Consider the following 20,612-nt stretch of genomic DNA (forward strand, 5'->3'; position numbering starts at 1 on the left):
AGAAACTCATGGTGGCTTGCACATAGTGCTCCTGCACACACAGGCACAGAACTACTAATTGTTCAGCCTTCTGCTGGCGGGCACAGGTCTGCTGCACCTGAGGAAGTGCCAGTCCCAGGTTAGTGCAGCACCAAGCCTACCCCAGGCATTGGTCAGGTTTGCTGGCTGGGATGAACATGGTGCTGAGGGCTGCAACATGACTTCTGCTGGCCTGGGATGTGAGTGGAGCAATCTCTGCCTGCAAAAGACAGGCATGATATCACCTGCCTTCCTGGGGTTGCAGGAATGTGTGGCATGTGTGTCTTCTGTATACAAGTGCTGCCCTGTGATAGTCCTTCTGGTGTAACCTATTGAGTGGCTCTCAGGCTCCTTATGAATTATTCTAGAAGTGGTGGTTTTATTCATCCTCATGTTTGCTGGGTGGATTGAGAGGAACATACCCAAAATACACTTGAAAAAACATGTTTATAGCATTTCTTGCTTGTTAAAATATTGTGCAGCTCGATCATACTATCATTTTAGTCTTCAGAACTAATAGCTCTTTTTGCCAAGTGTGTTTTCTTCATCACATTAAAAAGTGACTTTATACAGGCTCAAATAGAAAAATAAAGTTTGTGAATTCTTTTTCTTTTCTTTCTTTCTTTTTTTTAATAGCAGTAACTCCCACGAACTGGTACAAGGCTTGGTACTGTGCAAGCAGTTTTTCACTCTTAGAATGCTGCTACTGAAAAGCAGATATTGTGTAAAGTACCATCGATCACTGCCGCGGTTTTATACAGTTTGTCACCATTGTTCTTCATATAGCATTGAGTCATATTTAGAACTATGGTACAGCTCACAAGTGCTCAGCACAGGGGGGAAAAAAGTGTCGATTTTTTTTTTTTAATGTCAAAAACCTCTTTGTTGTTTATAATCTGATTTCAATGATTTGTTAGTGTATAGAAAATATGTCTTTTGGGGCCTGGTATAGGTGAGAACAGATTTATTAATATATTTAGGAGTATGTGACATGGTTTGTAATGATGGAGAGTGAAATGGAGTTTCAAAAGACTTGGAGTAGTTGAGGTTAGATACTAAAATATTAAAGCAGAAATCTAAAAGGCTGTTCTGACAGATGCTTAGCTCAGAAGCAGAAATGGACTTTTGTTGTAGGTCTAGATTTACGTGAAGAGCTTTGGGATTCCCTAGTAATTTCCTGGATTTTTTTCTGAGTAAGAGCATACTGTAAATCAGGTAAAATCCCACTGAAATACTAGATGACTTTAAACTGATGTGTGATCAGAGCACATTTTCCCTCAGTCTGCCAAACATTAAGTAAATACATCTTTTAGAAAGGTGCACAAATGGTACAAATGGCCCGGGCTACTTCAGAAATCTTGTAATTTCCCCCCCTCCTTCAGCCAATATAGAAATACTTTGTTTTCCTTTCGTCACTATCTGTATAGATGAGCTTGTAAAATGAAATGTGGAGAATTCTGATTGTAATTGGGATGTGAATGAGGCAGCAGTGTATGATCTCTGTCTTAGCACAGCCATTTAAATTTCACTAGGAAGGGTGAGAAATTAAGCATTTCTTCTTTCAGTGCAGAAACTGGATCAATCTGTGGCACCGACCAAGTGACACTTGAGGCTGGATTAAGAGAACTGTAGGCAAATGCTGATCCAGCAGTTCTGCATTAGTGGAGCTGTAGAGGATTGATGAGGTATTGCTGGAAAGATGTTTGAGGAATGACTTTGAAAGCTCTTAGCTAAGGTAGACAAATGTAAGTAATCCAGAGCAGCAGAAGGATTTGAGGAAAGGTAAAAGGCTATGCAGTGTTTATGTTTCAAGTGAGAACTCTTTGATTTTAGTTGCTTTGTGTTAACTGCTACTATCATAAGATGTATGTGGATTTTAAGCATTTGACAGTGTAGGTTAGGAGAGGTAGTGCTTTAATCTTGTTACCCTCCTAGCTGATTTAGAAGTGAGTATGTATTGTCTGCATGTACTAGCTTCTGACAGCTCTGAGTGGTATTGGGCAGGTAGGCTGTATGACAAGGAGAGATTTCAGAGGTGAATTGCTCTGCAGAGATAATTTGGAATTTGGTCCAGGAGAAGCCTACTAAAGCCTGCAGCAGTATGGCAAGGGGTCATGATGTCTGTGGAGGTGGAGCTTGTGGGAGTCAGACTGGCAGCACAGCAGAGTGGTTCAGACAGTAGATTTGGGCCGGGAACCTTGTGAAGAGAAGATGGGAGGAAGGACTTGAAACTGTTGGAGGCCAGTGAGAGAGACAATGCGTGACATGAGAGAACAATGGGATGGTGTGACCAGTGCAAATACTGTCCTTTCTTTCAGGATTGGAAGCATTATATCTAGACATTTAAGGCTGTGGATTCTGTGGTTCACTGTGGACTGTACAGTCTTTCCATGCAATTGCTTGTGACATTTCTTTATTCCCTGCTAAATGCTGGTCATTGCTTGCAGGAGAGAAAGACAAGGTGATTTGTATCCAGCTCTAAATGTCTAGAGTTCACATTTCTCATTAACTTCATCATGACAAGAAACCCTCACTTTTTTTTTTTTTCTGGTATCTTCCTTCCAAACATCTTATTCTCAGCTGTCTGCCAATATTTCTATGGGATAACCTCTATGCTGTAAGACCCTGTGCCAATTCAGATAGTGGAGACTGCTTTAGTCCTTCGGATTCATTGTTTTAGTTGCTGGAACTTCCTGCTTGGTTTCAAGTATTTTCTGGTTTTAGGACTGCACTTGAGGCTGTTATGAAGAAGATACTGCTTCCTGTAAACCCTATGATAAATTCTGAAATAAGGGCTCCTTCTAATGTGTCTATTTGCCAGGCAGGCAGACTTTGTAATCAAATCTTCTATCAGTTGTTCAGGCATGTATTAGAGTTCCCTTATGAAAAATATTTCTTTGGATATCAGATTTCTTCACTTAGGAAATCACTTCAAGAAGGCTCTGAATAGTTTGTCATTGCTGTATGATCCAAACTACCTCTAAAAGTCTTGAGGTTTTAATTGTACAGATTATAAAAGTATAAAGTATTTGAAATAATTTTTACTAATAGTTTAACAAACTGCCCACTGTTTATTGCATGTATTACAATATTTTTATCCCCTCCACTCATTCTGTCACAGCAATTCCATGGCTCTCCTGGGTCTGTGCTGACGTTCTCCATTATGCAGCTTCTAGACAAAGCTGTTTTGACAAGCAAGGCAGAGCATGGTGGCAAAAATCCCATTCCTTCCCTTCACAGTAGTGAACAGGATGCAACATCCTTGAGTGCTGTGCTATTTGTGCCAGGCCCTGTACAGAGACTTTTACAGCAAGACTGGCCAAGTGCAGCCTTAGGAGCCTGTGCCCCAGCAGCATCCTTGCCAGGCAGATAAAAACTAAAATCATGAGTGCTGAACATCCCTGAAGTGACACATCTGCAAAGCATTTGCTGTGTTTTAAAAATTAACAGTTAGCTGTTGATCTTTTAGGCAGAATTACTTTCTCACCATCTATGCAAAAGGCAGAGCTGGAGCTGCAGATGACTGCTACAGACAGTGTCCATATGAGACACGGGTCTTCTCTCAAGGCCAGCATCTTGAACTAGAGGTGAAGCTCACAACCTGATTCTCTGCCTCCCCATAGGGCACAGAGGTGCTTGTGTCTTCCATGTCATGGATGCAGCTGGTGGTGTGGTTCTTGTCCCCACCAAGGTGTGAGCTTCCACTGCACATGTCTTGGGCTGATCTGGATGTGAGTCACAACATGGTCATTGCATTGCTCCAGGATCTTCTGCCTTGTGGACACAGCTGGATATGTGGAGCACAACATGGGCCTCTGCATCCTCACAGGACAGGGAGCACCTCTTACTACTGGCGTGGTGGGCAGAGTGGGTGGGAGGTGTAGGTCACCACATGGGCTTCTGCCTCCCCCAGTGCACAGAGGTGCGTACATTATGTTAGCGTAATTCATCAGGCTCTGAGATGTGACAAGCTCTGTGCAACTGAAAGAAACTCCTGCTCACTTTTGCTCCTCTGACCTTTCACCACAAGTGTAAGGTGAAAATCAATTTCAAATTGAAGATAATGTCAGATCAATGCAGTGTCTAACAGTTGTGGACTTGTTCTGACTGTAGAGAACTGTGGCTTAGGCAGCCTTGAACACCCCTGCAGCCCCTTTCTTGGCATTTTTGGAGGACTTTTTGGTCAACTTCTGTAAACCCAGATCTTCAATTTTGTTCAGCAAGAATACAACACAATGGTAAATGGTCTACAGGCTACTTAGTGCTTGGGTATTTCAAATACTTTTAGAAATGTTATCAAATATGCACATTATACTCTGAATGTGTCATTTATGGGACTGTAATGTATCTAGGAATTTTCTTGGAAAAAAATTCTTCTAAAAACTACCAAAGTAATTCCCCTTACTGTGAATTCTCTAACTGTGGCTCTCTGAGGTCAGTTGGGCTGTTCAGAATACATTAACAAGGCAAAATAGAGAAATCCAGAGATGCATCAATGTACACCTGAAGGATGCATGAAAATGTCAGACTTATTGGTTACATCATCCTTCTGGTGATTCACAGCTGCCAAATACCAACTTACCAACTTGTGTTATGCATTCTTCTCTCTAAGGCTGCCACATGCCTGTAATTTGCTTTTTACCTGTGCCTGCTCTATACAAAACAGTCTTAGAAAACACATTTTGAAGTTACATCCTCAAAACAACAAATCAGTGTGAGTTAAAAGCATTCATATTCTCTTACTTTTTTAATGTAAGAACTCATCCAGTACTTTGGGCTATATTCATTAGTGTAAAGTGGTTTTTGGGGGTTAGTTTAGTTAGTTGGTCTCAGGAAAACTTAATACACATGAACCCTATTATTCTGTAGGACTAAAATGCAGTTCATAAAAATTGGCATTTTTAGCCTCATGCTGTAGGTAGTTTCCCTGTGGTCACAATCAAACTGATTTTTTAAAGTTAGCATATTTGGTTAACTGATTACAACTGTATTTTATTCTGTAGTTTATGCTTTCTAAATAATAAAATACTACTCAGAAACTTAACTCCTGATCAAGAAAAACCAGCAGTGTAGCCAAGCCCTCTTCTGGAGGTGCTACATGATGGGGTTTAACAAAATACTCCACAACTGTTTTTTGTGTTGCTTATCATGCTCTGAGCAACTTCCTTTGAACCAGCTGGTTCAGTCACTGTCCTCACCTCACTTCACCAACTTTTCTTTTTCTGCTGATTTTAAGGCCTGGTTTCTCTATGGTGTTATGAAAGAAATTCCACTGTAATATTGGGTACTCAGCTGCACGGAATGGAATAGGTTATTTTTCAGGAAAACATAACTGATGTGGAAAATACCTAAGATAGGGGAAGTTGCTGTGAGATCTGATGAAATCATGAGTCATTTTGTTGTGCTATTACTTTGGGAGGGAGTGGGATATGTACAGGTTTTGTGACCTGCATTTAGACTCAAAGTGACTGAGGCAAAAAAGATGAATAATCAATCAATCTTTGTTTAATACTAGTCAGTTGCACAATTTTTAAAGAGCACCAATGCCAATGGATCAAACAGGTGATTTTATTTTTCATCTTTAAGTTAATGAAATTGTTTGTTACAAGTGATGCCCCAGATTGCTTTGCTGTGGGAGGATCCTTTGTAAGATAGATACTCAAGATTAAAACAAACCTGTATGTTCCAGTAACACAAAGGAACATTTTTCTTTGGAACTGGTGGGTGGATAAAATTCTTTGTTTAAGTCTGTAAAAAACTCTCTGCGGGCTGTGTGGAGCATTGCCACATGCTTCTCATAGATTCCAAATTTCTGCCATAGCAAGTCCCACTGGTTTCAACCACAGGCTCTTTTGTTTTCTGTACTCTCCTTTGTAACCCTCAGCAAATGGAGGCAATGCCAGAAGTTCTGGAAAACAAGAGAGAGAGGGTGCGAGCCAGGCCTACACGGCTGCATTCCTCTGCAATGGTCGGCCACCGTGTGGGCTTTGTTTCAGCTCTGCATTGTACATCAGTGGCACGGATAACCAAGTGACCAAGTCTGTGAAAGCGTGCAGAGTGCAAGGCAGTTTGTGCAATCAGGTAGATTGGTTTTAATTACAATCTGGAGATCCAAAAATTGTTCTCTCGCAGGGGATGTTTTTAATTTTTTAGCATTCCTCTTTTCACTTGCAGATTTCTTTACTTGTCCTCACAAGCATACAACACCTTCACATACCCATGAGGCTAACAACAAGCTCCAGTGCTGTTTTCTTTTCTATAGATTCACGGAATCATTAAGGTTGGAAAAGACCTCCAAGGTCATCAAGTTCCACATTTGACCAACCACCATTGTGTCAACTAAACCATAGCACTAGGTGCCACATCCAGTTATTACTTGAACACTTCCAGGGACAGTGATTTGACCACTTCCCTGGGCAGCCTGTCCCACTGCTTAACTACCCTTTCTGTGAAGTAATTCTTTCAGATATCCAGCCTGAACCTCCCCTAGCACAACTTGATGTCTTTTCCTCTTGTCCTGTTGATAGCTGCCTAGGAGAAGAGGCCAATTCCTACCTTGCTTCAACCTCCTTTCAGGTAGTTGTAGAGACCACTAAAATTCCCCCTGATCCTCCTTTTCTCCAGGCTAAACACCCTTCCTCATCAGACTTGTGCTCCAGATCCCTCACCAGCTCCATTGCTCTTCTCTGGACATGCTCCAGCACCCCAATGTCTTTCTTTTAATGAGGGGCCCAGAACTGGACACAGTACTCGAGGTGTGGCCTCACCAGTACCGAGTACAGTTGGATGGTCACTGCCCTGGTCCTTCTGGCCACACTATTTATAATACAATCCAGGATGCCATTGGCCTTCTTGGCCACCTGGGCACACTGCTGGCATGTTCAGCTGACTGTTGACCAGCACTCCCAGGTCCTTTATCACCAGGCCACTTTCCAGCCACTCTGTCCCCAGCCAGTAGCGCTGCCTGGGGTTATTGTGGCAAAAGTACAGGACTTGGCACTTGGCCTTGTTGAACCTCACACAGTTGGCCTCAGCCCATCAATCCAGCATGGCCAGATCTCTCTGCAGAGCCTTCCTGTCCTCCAGCAGATCAACATTCCCACCCAACTTAGTGTTGTCTGAAAACTTCCTGAGAGTGCATTCTTGTCTAAGACTGGCCCTAGTACTGGACCTTGGGGAACCTCTCTAGTGACCAACCACCAACTGGATACAGCACTGTTCACCACTACTCTCTGGGCCTGGCCATACAGCCAGTTTTTAACCCAGCAGAGAGTGCACCTGTCCAAGCCATGGGCTGCTAGCTTCTCCAGGAGAATGCTGTGGGTGACAGTATTACTGAGTCCAGGTAGACAATATTCACAGCCTTTCTCTCATCCACTAGGTGGGTCACCTTGTCATAAAAGGAGATCATGTCAGTCAAGCAACCTGTTTTGCTGTGGTTTGTGTCATGTATTCCTGCATAGGTGGCTTGCTGGTCAGTGTGGTTAGGTAAAGGCAGTGGATGGCTCCATAGAAAACTTTCCTGTGAGACTTCAAAAGTTAGGAGTAATTGGTAATTTCTTACAAAGATATAGGGCTGAATGGCAGAAATATATCTGTAGCCTGTACTATAAAACCCCTTTGGAACAGAGAGAGAGGAAATTAAGCACTGTGCAGTGACAGACAATGTGTAACTTAGACTCCCTAGCTAATTTCTTGTATGGTCTGACTTTCAGAGTAGGTTTAAGAGAAAAAGGTCTGTTGTACCTCTGGTTTTAAGCTTCAACATTATCTGTAACAGGAGAACACATAGAGTTGGTTGGTATGCAATTACTGCTCCAATTCCTATGGTTTGAAGCACCTTGCTGACTGGCTTGCTTTCATCTCTTTCTTTGACATGGCCAGAATGAACATGGCTATTTCAGCTGCTGCCACTACTCAGTTTGCTATTTTAATTAAGCATCTCAGTGAAGGGCTGTTTCTTCAGTAAGAACAGAGAGGAAAGAGGATTCTTAAAGATGTAAGTAATACAGAGTGTACAAATCTAGGGAAGGTATGACATTCCTTTTTCCTCCATCAAGTCTAAAACCTGGTGCCTAGAGCACAGCCCCTCATGGTGGGTAATGAATACGTTCCAGTGCACAGTAACCACACATGCTTCCTGTTAATATCCAGACTTTGAGCACAGACTGTAGCATTGGGTTATTACTGCACAGACTGCAAGTGTTTTCACATCTCTGACATGCAGATGCTGGGAGTTGTGTGTGCCTTGGTGAAAAGCCTGACAATACAGAAAAGTTTTGGAGCAAGAGGACCCATGGTGATGGTATATCAAAAATCTCTGGCTCAGACAGCATTACTGCTTTTTACACACTGATACTGTAAGACTTCATTGCCTACAGTGGAACGATAATCCTGGACATAAGCTGTAATGAATATACAGCACATTTTTTATTTTTTATTTTGTATTAATTTCACAGAACCAACCCCCTAAATAATAGTCATCAGCAGAACTAAAAATGTTGTGTTGTTTGCAAACTCACAAAATAAGACTTAAGCATATTTTATTTATTTGAGTGTCACCATTCCAGCTAGATGTCATATTCCTGTGTGTTTTCACCTAGTCATCAATTGGTTGTGTCATGGTTTTATCAGGTAAGTTGAAAAGGTAGTATAGGTGCCCTACCAAAAAAGATACTATAGCAACAATTCCTCACAGTGCCGGTACCACCAGATATAGGGATCCCTTTTCCAAAAACTGATAGCTTTACCCTGGAGTGATGCTTAAGGGATGCATTTATCATTAAACTGGTACTCTTGTAACAAACAGTGGTTCACAGCTACAAATTAAACACCTTGTCTGAGACAATGAAGTCTAACAGAATTTAGGGGAAAGAAAAAATAAAAATCAGGCTTTTGATTAACCTAATGAACTTGCAAAATTAATACTACCTATTGTTTATCACCCTAGAAATCCAGCACTACTTTTTGTATTGACCTGTATGTCGATAGACATCTAGGTTTTAAGCATTGAATCCCTGAAATGAAAGATGCAAAGTTAGGAAAACAGATTATATTTGCTATGAAAGGATATAATTTTCTGGTTGTGTTGCATATAATTTTATACTTTGCCTCAGTATATATATGATCTTGAAAGAGTTGCTGCCATATTGAAATAAGTGTATATATTTTACCTAGATTCTGTGGGACCCATGCAAACTGGTACTGCTTGTACAAACAATGCATACACTAGGCCCAATACTTAAAAATCTAAGTGTTGTTTCTTGTCCCCCAAGCAGGAGGTTGATAATTTTGGTTGTCCATATGCAGATCAACAGTGACTGTATGTAGCAAAGAATGCTTCTGGCAGATCACCTCTCTCATATAGACTACCATCAGGATAAACTACTTCACAGGTGTATTTTTCCAGCTCTACTTCCTGAAGTCTGAGAATTACCTTTCATGTAGCTGAGGGAAGTGCTGAAAGGTATGTCTCGGGATGAGGACAAGGCCTGCTGTCTGGTATGTTGAGGGAACTGAGAAGAAACTGTCAAGTCACCTTGGGAGGTTTATTTATCCCAGTGTCAAAAGAACAGCACTACTGTTAGAAACACCTTTGGCAGCCAGCAGGTTTTTTGTTGACTGGCCTTTTGGAAAGAAGGTGTCTAGTCATTTCAAAAGAGATTTTACCATGTCTTCTTACTTAGTAAAATAGCTACTTGTGAATTGATGCCAAAGTATGCCAAATGTTTGAAGTGTTTGGTTTTTTTCAGCAGATCTGTAGTGCATTTTAGGTTAGCAGCAGAAATAAAGTGAGAGGAATCGCACTTATTTTTTCATGCTGTAGTAATTAGTGTCTGAAATAATTTATATTCTCCTATGCAATTTTCGCTTTTTTCCATACAGCATAATTTTATGCTAAAAAAGTATGTATTCCTATTCCACCTGAGTGAATACAGTATTTATTTTTTCAAAATACAAGCATACATAATACAGATAAATGTTACTCCTTTCTCCTGCTACACCTGTAAAGACAGTTAATTTCATAACAGGATGCAAACTGACACTTCCCTTCTCTCCATCAAACTTCTCTGTGTTTTCATGTGAGCTCTGCTGTAAGGCCAAGCTCTGCTACTTCAGCAGCTCTTCTTCAGTGGGAAAGGACTGGGGAGATGAGATCTTTCATGAAAGCAACTGTGCCAAGACTTAGGCATTAGCAAAGGTCTAGCAATTAATAGATCCTGTTTGACTTCTTGTGTCTCATTCTGGCATTATATCTCAGGGGACATAATACTTTCTGCAAAGAACAGTTAAGAACTGGTATTCCATGAGGCATCAGGGGTTCAGGCTCTTGTAAAATTTTAAGTGGAAGTTTCATTTGCCTGGCCACAGCAATGCAGTCTAAATGTCAGCTCTAAAAATGTGTTGTGGCTTTACTAACAGCAGTGCAATATTTTTCAGCAGGCTCAGCCAGTGATTCTTATTGACCCAAGATGCAGTATAGAACTAAACTTGGTCTTTTGTTCAATTTAGTTCAGTAGAAGTAACTACTGGGCTGGGTGGGGGTTTTCCACTTTTTACTATTTTTTTAGTACTAAGGCTTATTGCATGGAGAATTGTGCCACAACAGACCCCTTCATCAGATCAGTGTAGAAGTGTACTCAACTCATCAATGGAATAGAAACACCATAACAGCTTTTGTTCTAGTCTTGTAAGAGCCTTATATGCTCTGTAATGTCTAATGAAAGCAGTGAGAGAGGCAGGTCAAAGGAGTGCATGAATTGCTTCTCATTTTTGTGGAGGTTTCGCCTACAGATTGATTAGCCTGTAGGAAAAGCTGAATTTCTTGTGCAGAAAAATATTCTTTCTTCAATTACACTGAAGTGATATATTTGCCTTTTGGTTGACTTTTTCCCCCTGAAAGTGATAAGCTTTGGCAAGGAGGGAGGGAGGAGAGTGAGCTGTAATGGAACTGAACTTTTGGCTAACTGCAGGAGGAGTGTTAAACTCATATGAATCTGTATTATGAAACACACTGACATTTCTCTTTGCATTCATTCTGCTAGAAAATGGGGAAAATGTTTGTTTAAAGGCTAAATGTACCAGCAGATTCATTCTGGTTGTGCTCAGAACTATGACCAACTGTTTGTTCCACAATTATGCTGCATACCATCTATTCCAAACAGAAATATTTGTCCAAAATTGATTTCCAACTGTTTGACAAGCATCAGACAAACCCAGTAATTAGATCTGTGAATTGAAATGCCTGATGGCATATTGCCTTCTAACCATATTAGTGAAGTTAGGCTGAGAGCCATTTTTTGACTGCAGTGCCTTAGCATAATGAGGATGAATCAAGCTTTGAAGTTCAGATTTAACAATGCGGACATAATCCTTTCCTCTCTCTCCTCAAATACTTCTGTTGTGAAGCCTAGTGGCTGTAGACACTCCATTCTACTGCAGGCTGCACAAAGGCCAAACCAGAAGCCAGATTGTACCTCTCACTGGTACCCAACGGAGAGAGTGAAATTGCCTCAAAAGTTTTGATCAGATTAAAAAGCCATAGAACAAATGACCAGGAGATCTGTAGCCTCGTTTCCTGAACCTTCCTCTGCCCCAGTCTACTGGTTTGCATTCATTTTCTCATCCTCTGTTCTCCTTTTAGTCTGATCAGTGGGTGCTCCCACTACATGCTAAGCCATGCAGAGCTCCTCAGTACAGCCAGGACTGGCCTTTCTGTTTCTGACCTGTGCTTGTCTTTAGAATCAATGGATTTGCCACTCTTGCCTTTGACACCTGATACTGCTGAGCACTAAATTGTTGGATTATTTTTCTAAGAACATTAAGTGTTAAGTTGGTCAGATTTTTATTTAATCTCGGCTCTTGTAATAGGTCACAGTGTGTAATTACTGCTGCATGTTCAGACTCCTCATTTACACATTCCATTGCCCCATCTACTTAAGAACGCTAAAGTTTGAACCGAGGTGTGTGATATTGCAGAAAACCATAATGACAGTATCCAAAGACAGAGTGAATTAGGGCTCTGTTGTTTTGCTAGCTATACTTCCAGCAAAACTGTTCCTTAAGGTCATTTGTTTCTAGAGAACTTCATGAAGAGGAAGGGAAAACATTGGGAAACAGTTATCTCAAGACAGAGCTGGAACCCAGACATCCTCAATTGCAGAGTATATGTAGTGATGACGGATGTGCTTTTTCTGGCGTTTCATTCTTTCAAATGCCTGATATTACCACAAATGTGACTAGAAGCCACGTGTTCCAAAGTAGTGGTTTCAGCCTCTTAAATAATGTAAGGCAAATTATTACTAATACATCTGCCTTACTGTTACATCTTGCTGAAGATCTTGAAATCTTAGCTATTGTGAAGTTGATTAATTTCTAGGTATAACCCTTTGTTGTTCAAATGACTAAATACAGGTAAAGAAGTACAAAATTTCAGATATTTTACTTAATACTTTATTGCCAGCATTTCAGTAAACATACTGAAATAGAGTTGACTCAGAACTGAGAACTACGCTGCATTATATTTAACTATCCAGTTTTCTTATAGAAGAGAGAGGACCTAAAAAGTAGGAAAAGACAAGTACACGTATTTTGTATACTGAGAAGCACTGCTTTATAAATATACATGACTTAAGCTAAAATGAAAAGTTGATTTCAAAGATCCTTAAAGTTCAGTGAGATAATTTTCATCTTCATACCCTGAGAAAAAAGGCCAAGAAAAAGGAAATTAGTATTCAGTCACAGCAGTCTGTAGTTATGATAAAGTACATTAAATATGCGGTGTTACAAAGTTGATTAATGTACTTTCTGCCATTTGTAATGAGTAAGTAATACTTATTTCTTAACATTGCATACAAATCTTTACACTGTTGTTGTGTATTATTACAGTCAGTATTTGCTGTTGATCTAAGCCTCTCTTGAGAACCCAAAGTAGGGGAAATGTACTTTAGCTTTTATTAGCTTCATTTTCCTCGTTTATTTTACAGCATTTGTAGCGGGAGCAGCAATAGGAATGTGAGAGGAATTACAAGTATCTGCAAGAAAGCAAGACTGGAAAGGAGTGGGAGGAGATGAAAAACTTGTAATCTTTTTTAAAACTCTTAAGTTTTAGAGCTTCTTTCCAGGTTGTCCTCTGTAAGGAAGAAGGCTACAGACTTCTGTAGGACTATCATAGAGCAGTTCTATCAAGTGATCCTTGAGAAGGATACTTGTATCCAAGGTCTCTCTGTTGGGAATTGTACTTTGCACACAACAGGTTTCCATGGTCTTGAGAGTCGTTGTTTGAACCATGGGGCTGGGAGGTCCAAGCCAATTAGAAGCTTATGTAAAAGAGTTGTTTTGATTCTCGAGAAATGGGATAAACTATTAATGTCCAATTGAGCATTAAGGCACAGTAGTTTTAAAAAAATACTTACATACTTATATGGGACCTAACTCCTACTAAAGACAATGGAGGTTTGGATTTAATAATGTTTACTTGAAAGCACCTTTGGAATTCATCATTTGTTTCATTAAGAGACTGTTCTGAATTTTTGTCCATCTATATTCTTCTATATTCATTTTGGGAATCACTGTGTATACAGGGAACAAACGACTTTGTTCACTTTGACCAACATGCACAGGGAAAACTGTGCCAGCAGCAGGCTCCAGAGCAGCATGGAGCGAGGGGATGTGGAAAGGTGGCTTTGCCTACAGGAGTGGTCTTTGAGAAGAGATGTGGCACTCCAGGCGTGACCAGAGTCTGACTCCCTCCTGCTGCTTTTGGGCTAATGTGAGGATGTGCTTTTCTCATGCTCTCATTCATGCAACTTTCAATGACTATATTCACTTGAATAGAAATAGAAGACACTTTGATAGCCTTCTGGTTAATGCCTATGGCAATGCATTCTGCTGTACTCCATTTTGAAGGATTAACAAAACAAGTACCTAAGACCTCTTCCTCCCTGGGCAACTTTCTCTTGTACAAGATATAGGGTACAGGGAGGGTACTCTGTTTTAACAAAGAGCTTCATATTGTGGAAAAAGAACTTAAAAAAATATTATCACTGTCATATACACAGCATTTAGAACAGGTTTTAATAGAAGTCTAAGTATTTGTTTTGAAATGAACTAACAGGCATATATTTACATGCTCCATTAATTCTGGATAACCTTAAGACATTATTAGAGTAATCTGTCCCTCCAAATGCACTGGAAGACTTTGATTAGTTATCAAAAATATTAACAATATCTCTCTTATATATTTTTATATATCAGAGAATACTTGAGCATGCAGAAAATCTAGAGAAAAGTTAAATGTGTGCTTTCATTACTGAAATAAAGCATACAGAAAGATTTATACTTTATAGCTCACTGCGTATGCATTGGGAGAAGCTACTTTTGTGGCACAAATACCCTTCTTTGTTGCTTACCAATACCCGTATTCAGTGACACAAAGAACAACTGTTGTAAAAAATATTAGTATGCAGATGCTCTGGTGTTTTGTTAATGCATTTAATTAAATACAATAACTCTTTTGTTTGCTTTTCTTTTTCTGTCCTTGAATGGATTTGTATTATGGTATAGAATCTAGACTTAGAGTTGCTTTTTAAAGTGTTTTGCAGTTTTAGAATGTGTCATATATCCAAGGTAGTTACTTTTGGTTTGTTCTGTTAAGAAAATCATTTGAGTATTTTGAGAGTATCTTTTCACAAAAACCCAAATCCAAATGTTGCCAGCAAGTATTTTCCCCACTAATGAGGTCTTCAGTGACAGTGCTGGTTAAATAATTGTATCCCTGAGATCCTTTTAGAGGTTTTAACCAAATAAATTTTACTTAAAGTTCCTCAACATTTTCTAGGTAGTTTTCAGAGAAGAAAAAGAAAAGTTGCATAGCAAAACTGCTTGTTATGTTTTTTTATGAAAAACTGTTGCAGGCTGATTACAACTAATTGTAACCTACATAGGGGTAATCTTTTCAGAAGTCATCATTACTGCCTTGTGTTGTTATCCATAAAATTATCTCAGAATTATTCTCAGCCTGGGAAGAGGTTTCTTTAGTGCCTTGTGGGCGGGCAAAACCATATGAAATGACTGTGTCAAATCTAAAATTGCCCTGGTGAATCAGCAAAGTACTTGAACCCAGAGCACTTTGAAAACATAACAGGGTTTGCCAGATCCTACCCCTCCCATTGCAACAAGGACCAAATCAAATGGGGATGTAATGAGGTAATTTAGGAGACCCTAAAGGTAACAACAAATGACTAACCATAACTTATTTATGAAATTCTGTGCTCTGTTAACTCCAAAGGATGTCTCTGACACAGAGTGAGTGTGTGGGAGGTGTCTGAAGTGAAGGTTGCTTCTCAAACAGCGACCTGCTAATGTTCTTTTGGTGTTCCTTGGGGATAAGACATATTTCTCAGTGGGTGCAGTTTCCTTTAGAACAGTAGGAGTCATGGTATAGACTTTGAAAGACTCAGTAAGTCTTTTTGTCACTGATAGAAGGAGCTACTACAGGTTAAGGGCTAAGTGTGCTGCAGCTGCTGCTTTTCAGATATTTTACTGCGTGCTTCAAAACACAACTGCGGAGAAGGCAGCAGGCATTTCACTTACACCACAGGCATCTGTCTTGGCACCTTTCTTGGCTAAAAGCTTGTCAGTTTCTGATAATTGTTTTTGTCACTTCTCACAAGCACTAAATGCAAATTGGGCACTTTTGCTCTAGGCCTTCAGCATCAGTGCTAGGACACTGTGCACCAAGAGTCAGGGTCGTCATACATGGAGAAAAACTGTCATGGGATGCCAGGCAGAAATAGCAGCTTAGTGTTCTCTGTCTTTTTTAAGTGAGAGCAATTGAAATAGTGGGAAAAAACGACCTCCCCTCATTATGCTTATTTGATCCATATTGAAGTTACAGTGAGGGATTCCAAATGGGGCCAAAACCTTTGCGTACAAAAGCTCTGGCATTGTGGAGAGGGAATGTGCACTTGTGAAGGCACAGCCCTGCAGTGTTGCTTTTATTATTTATTTTTTCTCCCTGTTTTGAGTTTAGAGTTGCAGTCCTCAAGGGAAAGTATGGGAATTCTGATTGTTCACTGAAAGCCTCCTCATCAGCAAGCCATCAGCGTAAATAAAGTTAGTTTCAGTTGTGCTTCAAGCAATCTATTCATCTATTTATAAATGTGTTAAATTTTTAAAAAGCGACCTGGAACTACTGCAAATTTTGTGTGAGAACATCATCCCAGTTTCAGTTCCAAGATAGCTTAATGTTCTTACAGGCTGGTAGAGAACATAGTTTCATTACAACTGCACATATTACTGGTTTTGTATGAAATGAGCATCTCAAGGCAAGGGAAAGAAAGCAGCATTGTTCCAGGGCTGTTTTTCACAGGCCTGTATTCATATCTCATCCTTGTTGTTTGCAGGAGAGGCAGATGTGAATCAGAACAATGGGACCTCCACCAAGAGCCCAGCGGTGACAGACTCCAAAGGCACAGCAGACCCGAAGAATGCCTGGCCCGAGGCCAACCCAGCTGACAGGACTGGTCGCCCCCACTTGATCCGCCTCTTTTCCCGAGATGCCCCAGGAAGAGAAGACAACACCTTCAAAGATCGGCCCTCAGAGTCAGACGAGCTACAGACCATCCAAGAGGACAGTGCAGCAGCTTCAGAGAATTCGGATTTGATGGCTTCACAAAAACGCTCCTCTTTCCGGCACGGATCAAAAATGGCATCTGCGAGCACTATAGACCATGCTAGACATGGATCTCCAAGGCACAGAGACTCGGGCATACTTGACTCGCTGGGCAGATTCTTTGGAGGTGAAAGACACGTTCCCCGGCGGGGCAAGGTGAGCTCTGAGGAATAGAGAACTGCAAGGCTACAGCAAAATACAGTACAATTAAACAGGAAGGGTGGGTCTAAAAGAAAGGTCTAACTGCTATAATGCAAGAGTTGACTTAGCCAGCAAGATGGTACTTGTAATATAATGCTTGGCTTCAAACTGAAAACAACAACAGCAAAAAAAAGTATAGATCTGGGAAACAAGAGGAGCTATTCTGGGTACTAACAAGGAGTATTAGAAATCCAGGTGGCCCTACAAACATTGAGAGAATTTTTGTGAGCATTTCATGTGGTGCATTGTATTCATTTGTATGCTGTGCCATTTAGAGAAATTTCAGTCTGCTTTTGTGTGTTGCCCTTAAATATTTGCAAAAGGGAGCTGGATGAGAGCACTAAATGCAAGACAATCTCTACACAGCTTGGCACTGAGTGACAAGTTTGGGATTAGATGTTAGAAAAAGAATTGTGGCCAAATTCTCAGCCTGCTGTGCAAGAGCATGTTTTAAGGCCATTTGATAGCACTGCTGAGGAGATGGCTTGACAGATATTATCCTGAATCCCAGGTGTACAAAATAGTCCACCTCCTTTATTCTGGCAAGAAGTTAAGTTTTATATTGCAAGCATTTCATATTAGAAAATGTGTAACCAGTGATTTCTTCATTATGAATTGAAAAACAAGGTATTGATGAAAGGCTATTATTCCTTGAATTCTTTCCTCTTCTGGGATGAACCTGCCTCCACTGATAAGTTATGCACCTGGCATATTAGTTCACTACTATTCAAGTGGCCAAGTTTAAGATATTTTCACTGTACCCTTTGCCATATAAATTATAAGTGGAGTCTTGTGTTCGTGTGTCCACACACTACATAAGCACCTGAAAGGAACTGCTGTACAGTTGTAAACCCTTTCTTTTAGCTGAATTTATTGATGCCGTTGCATAGTTGTGTGTTGCAAAGTAGCAATGCTCATAGTTGCTGGCTGGGCCCAAATTTTTGAATAATCTTTGACAGCCTTTGAGGTGTATTCAGTAACCTGTGATATGTGCTGTCTCAGAGTGTTGCACTGGGACAAGATACATACTCCCCTGTGGTGTAAAACTGATTTGTGATGGTATGACAGCTGCAGGCTGCCAGTGTACCTCACAGCTCCACACCCGGAAGCACAATGTATAACAGACCTTCCCTGAAGAGCTGCTGTTATGTAGAGACCACTGGATGAAAAATACTCTAGGAACTTAAAACCAGAAGCTTCTCACCCCTGGTAGCTAGTAAGAAGCAAGCTGTGTGGTTTGGTCTTTTTATTTCTCACATTTACAAACTGGGGCCTGTAATGCTCCTGACAAAGATTTAGCAACCACGTGTAGTTGTTTCTGTAGGTATGTAATGTTCATACATGCAACAAGCAGTTGCTGTGAGCATGAAGAAAGCCTCTTTTCTACCGTTACTGAAGATATCAGAGATGGTTTCCCAGCACTGCTGTTTTCTTGAACTTGGTTGGCTAACTCAACTCTTGCTGTTTTGTTCATGTACTGTGTTACTCAGTGAAATGTAGTATATGAAAAGATCTTTGTACACCAAGGAAACAATACCAAAAAGTTCTATTCTGCATACAGAATATACAGAGGTATGTACATTCTGGCAATAAATCAAACCAACCGACTCACTTTTTAGGAGTAATGACTAAAAAATGGCTGCAAGTTGTAAAAATTCTGTGTTTTATCCTTTATTGTGAACACAATTGTGATGATTCTCTACAGAAACCTATGTAATTTTGTATGAGAGGACAGGACATCATCTCTTTTAACTTTGTTGCTGTTCAGTAAACTGCTATTTTGAAGCACTTAAATGTCTGCAAAACAGTACAGAAGTATGGACAATTCTAGCTTTTTTATCTAGCAGAAGTTGTGGGTTTGTTTTTTTTCCTTAAGAACAACTACACATAGTATTACAGAGTCCTGACTTGCAGATCTGAGCTGGAAGCGCAGAGAAGTTTTATTATCTTGGCAAAGCCAGCCACATAAGGACTTCCAGTGCCAAAGCATGTCTAGCACTCTTCCATACAGTGGTAATGTTGATTCATGCCCTAGGAAGCTCTTTCATGGGAGGGCTTCAGTGTGGAAAGTACCAAGCAAGTGGCACAGACAATTGTTTCAGCTATTATTTATTTAGCCTTTGAATCAATGCCTTTTGGTTTCTTGTATAGTCAGCCACATTAGGACTTCCAGTGCCAAAGCATGTCTAGCACTCTTCCATACAGTGGTAATGTTGATTCATGCCCTAGGAAGCTCTTTCATGGGAGGGCTTCAGTGTGGAAAGTACCAAGCAAGTGGCACAGACAGTTGTTTCAGCTATTATTTATTTAGCCTTTGAATCAATGCCTTTTGGTTTCTTGTATCGAGGAAGGCTTGTGGTGTCATTTATTTATACATGTCTATACAAAGGAAATCTAGATGGCTGATAGTCTTACTTGTGCTTAAAACCTAAATAGTTGTTGTCTAAATTTGCCGAATTTTGTAGCGCGTCAGAGTACTGATAGATGGTCAAGGTGTTCACGGATGAGCTGAAATAGAATGAAGTCCCTTGGCAGTTTTCCAGACTCCACTAAAAGCAAACAGGTCTTTGGTAAATAAGATACCACAAAAAGCACCTTAAAGGATGAATTTCAAAGGCTTGAAATGGAAAAGTTCCTAGAGCTGCACTGTTTATTTGCTTACACTTGGTTTTGATTAATTTCGAAGCATTTCAAAGCAACTCTGCAACTGCCTTTCTTGCAACCTTCCTTTTTCAGCCAGCCCATGCCCCAGTGGGAGTGTATATCTCAGCTACCCACACCAGCAAGCACTGGAATGCAGAGACAACACTTGCTCTTTGTACAGATTTAGGGCTGACATTCAAGCAAAACACATTATAAATTCTTTGTGGAGGCATTTTCTTCTTGCATCCATAGCTAAGAAGTACATTAGTGAATAATATTCACTATTGTGTACAGAAAGGTGGGGTAGGAACAATGCTGGGACTGTTTTATGGCCTCCTTTTCTCCCACGGAGCAGGTTCTCCCTGACCCTGCAATTCTGAAGTTAAATTAAGAGTGCATGGGAGTCCCATGGGAGTTGTTAAAAATAGAAATACTGGAATGTACAGAAATACTCCTTCTCCTCTAAGGGGCAGAAGGTACATTTGCCATTGTTCCCCCAACCCCTGCCCCATCAAGATTTTGTGTAGCTGAAACTCAGTCAAAAGCAGCTTGAATTTTCTACTTTTAAGGAAAATTTTTAAGGTAGAATATTTCAAACAAAAATGTTGCTGTGCGCAGCCCAAATTTAATTGTACTAAAGAATTTTAAATGGTGGCAGAAAGAAACTGTGGTGCAGACATTTTAAAAAGCATGCAGGAAGGGAGTAGCACAACTGTAAAATATTTTCTTTCTGATCTTTATAGAATATTTGTCCTAACATTTGCAAAACATATAAGCAAGTTTGTTAAAATGATCAAACCTTTCCTGTGCCTCCTAGATTCTAGCCTTGTATTCAACTTCAGTATGTACTGACTGCTGTTTCGTTTCTTTGACACAGTTGTTTATACTTCTGTTAATTCTTTTGTTTGTGATTTAATTTTTTTTTCTACTAAATTTTGGATTGTGAAACAAGAAGTTTTCTGTTCTGGTTTAACATTGTGCATTAACATACTAAACTTTAAACTACATTTGTGACACCGATGCAACAGAACAAAATATTGTGAGCAACGGTAAACAATAGGCTGAGACCAGACTT

At 40.2% G+C, this 20,612-nt stretch overlaps 1 protein-coding gene across 1 annotated transcript in view; it reads left to right on the forward strand.

The window, feature by feature from the left end:
* Positions 1–17,010, forward strand: part of MBP (myelin basic protein) — a 70,346-nt gene extending 53,336 nt beyond the window's left edge. Inside the window, exon 3 of the mRNA XM_009070412.1 lies at positions 16,425–17,010. Within this exon, the coding sequence (XP_009068660.1) occupies positions 16,425–16,867 (443 nt within the window). The 3' untranslated portion in view covers positions 16,868–17,010. The remainder of the gene's footprint in view (positions 1–16,424) is intronic.
* The last annotated feature ends 3,602 nt before the right edge of the window (positions 17,011–20,612 follow it).

This window comes from Acanthisitta chloris, unplaced genomic scaffold, assembly GCF_000695815.1.
Source record: "Acanthisitta chloris isolate BGI_N310 unplaced genomic scaffold, ASM69581v1 scaffold3022, whole genome shotgun sequence".
In the NCBI taxonomy this organism is placed as follows: Eukaryota; Metazoa; Chordata; class Aves; order Passeriformes; family Acanthisittidae; genus Acanthisitta; species Acanthisitta chloris.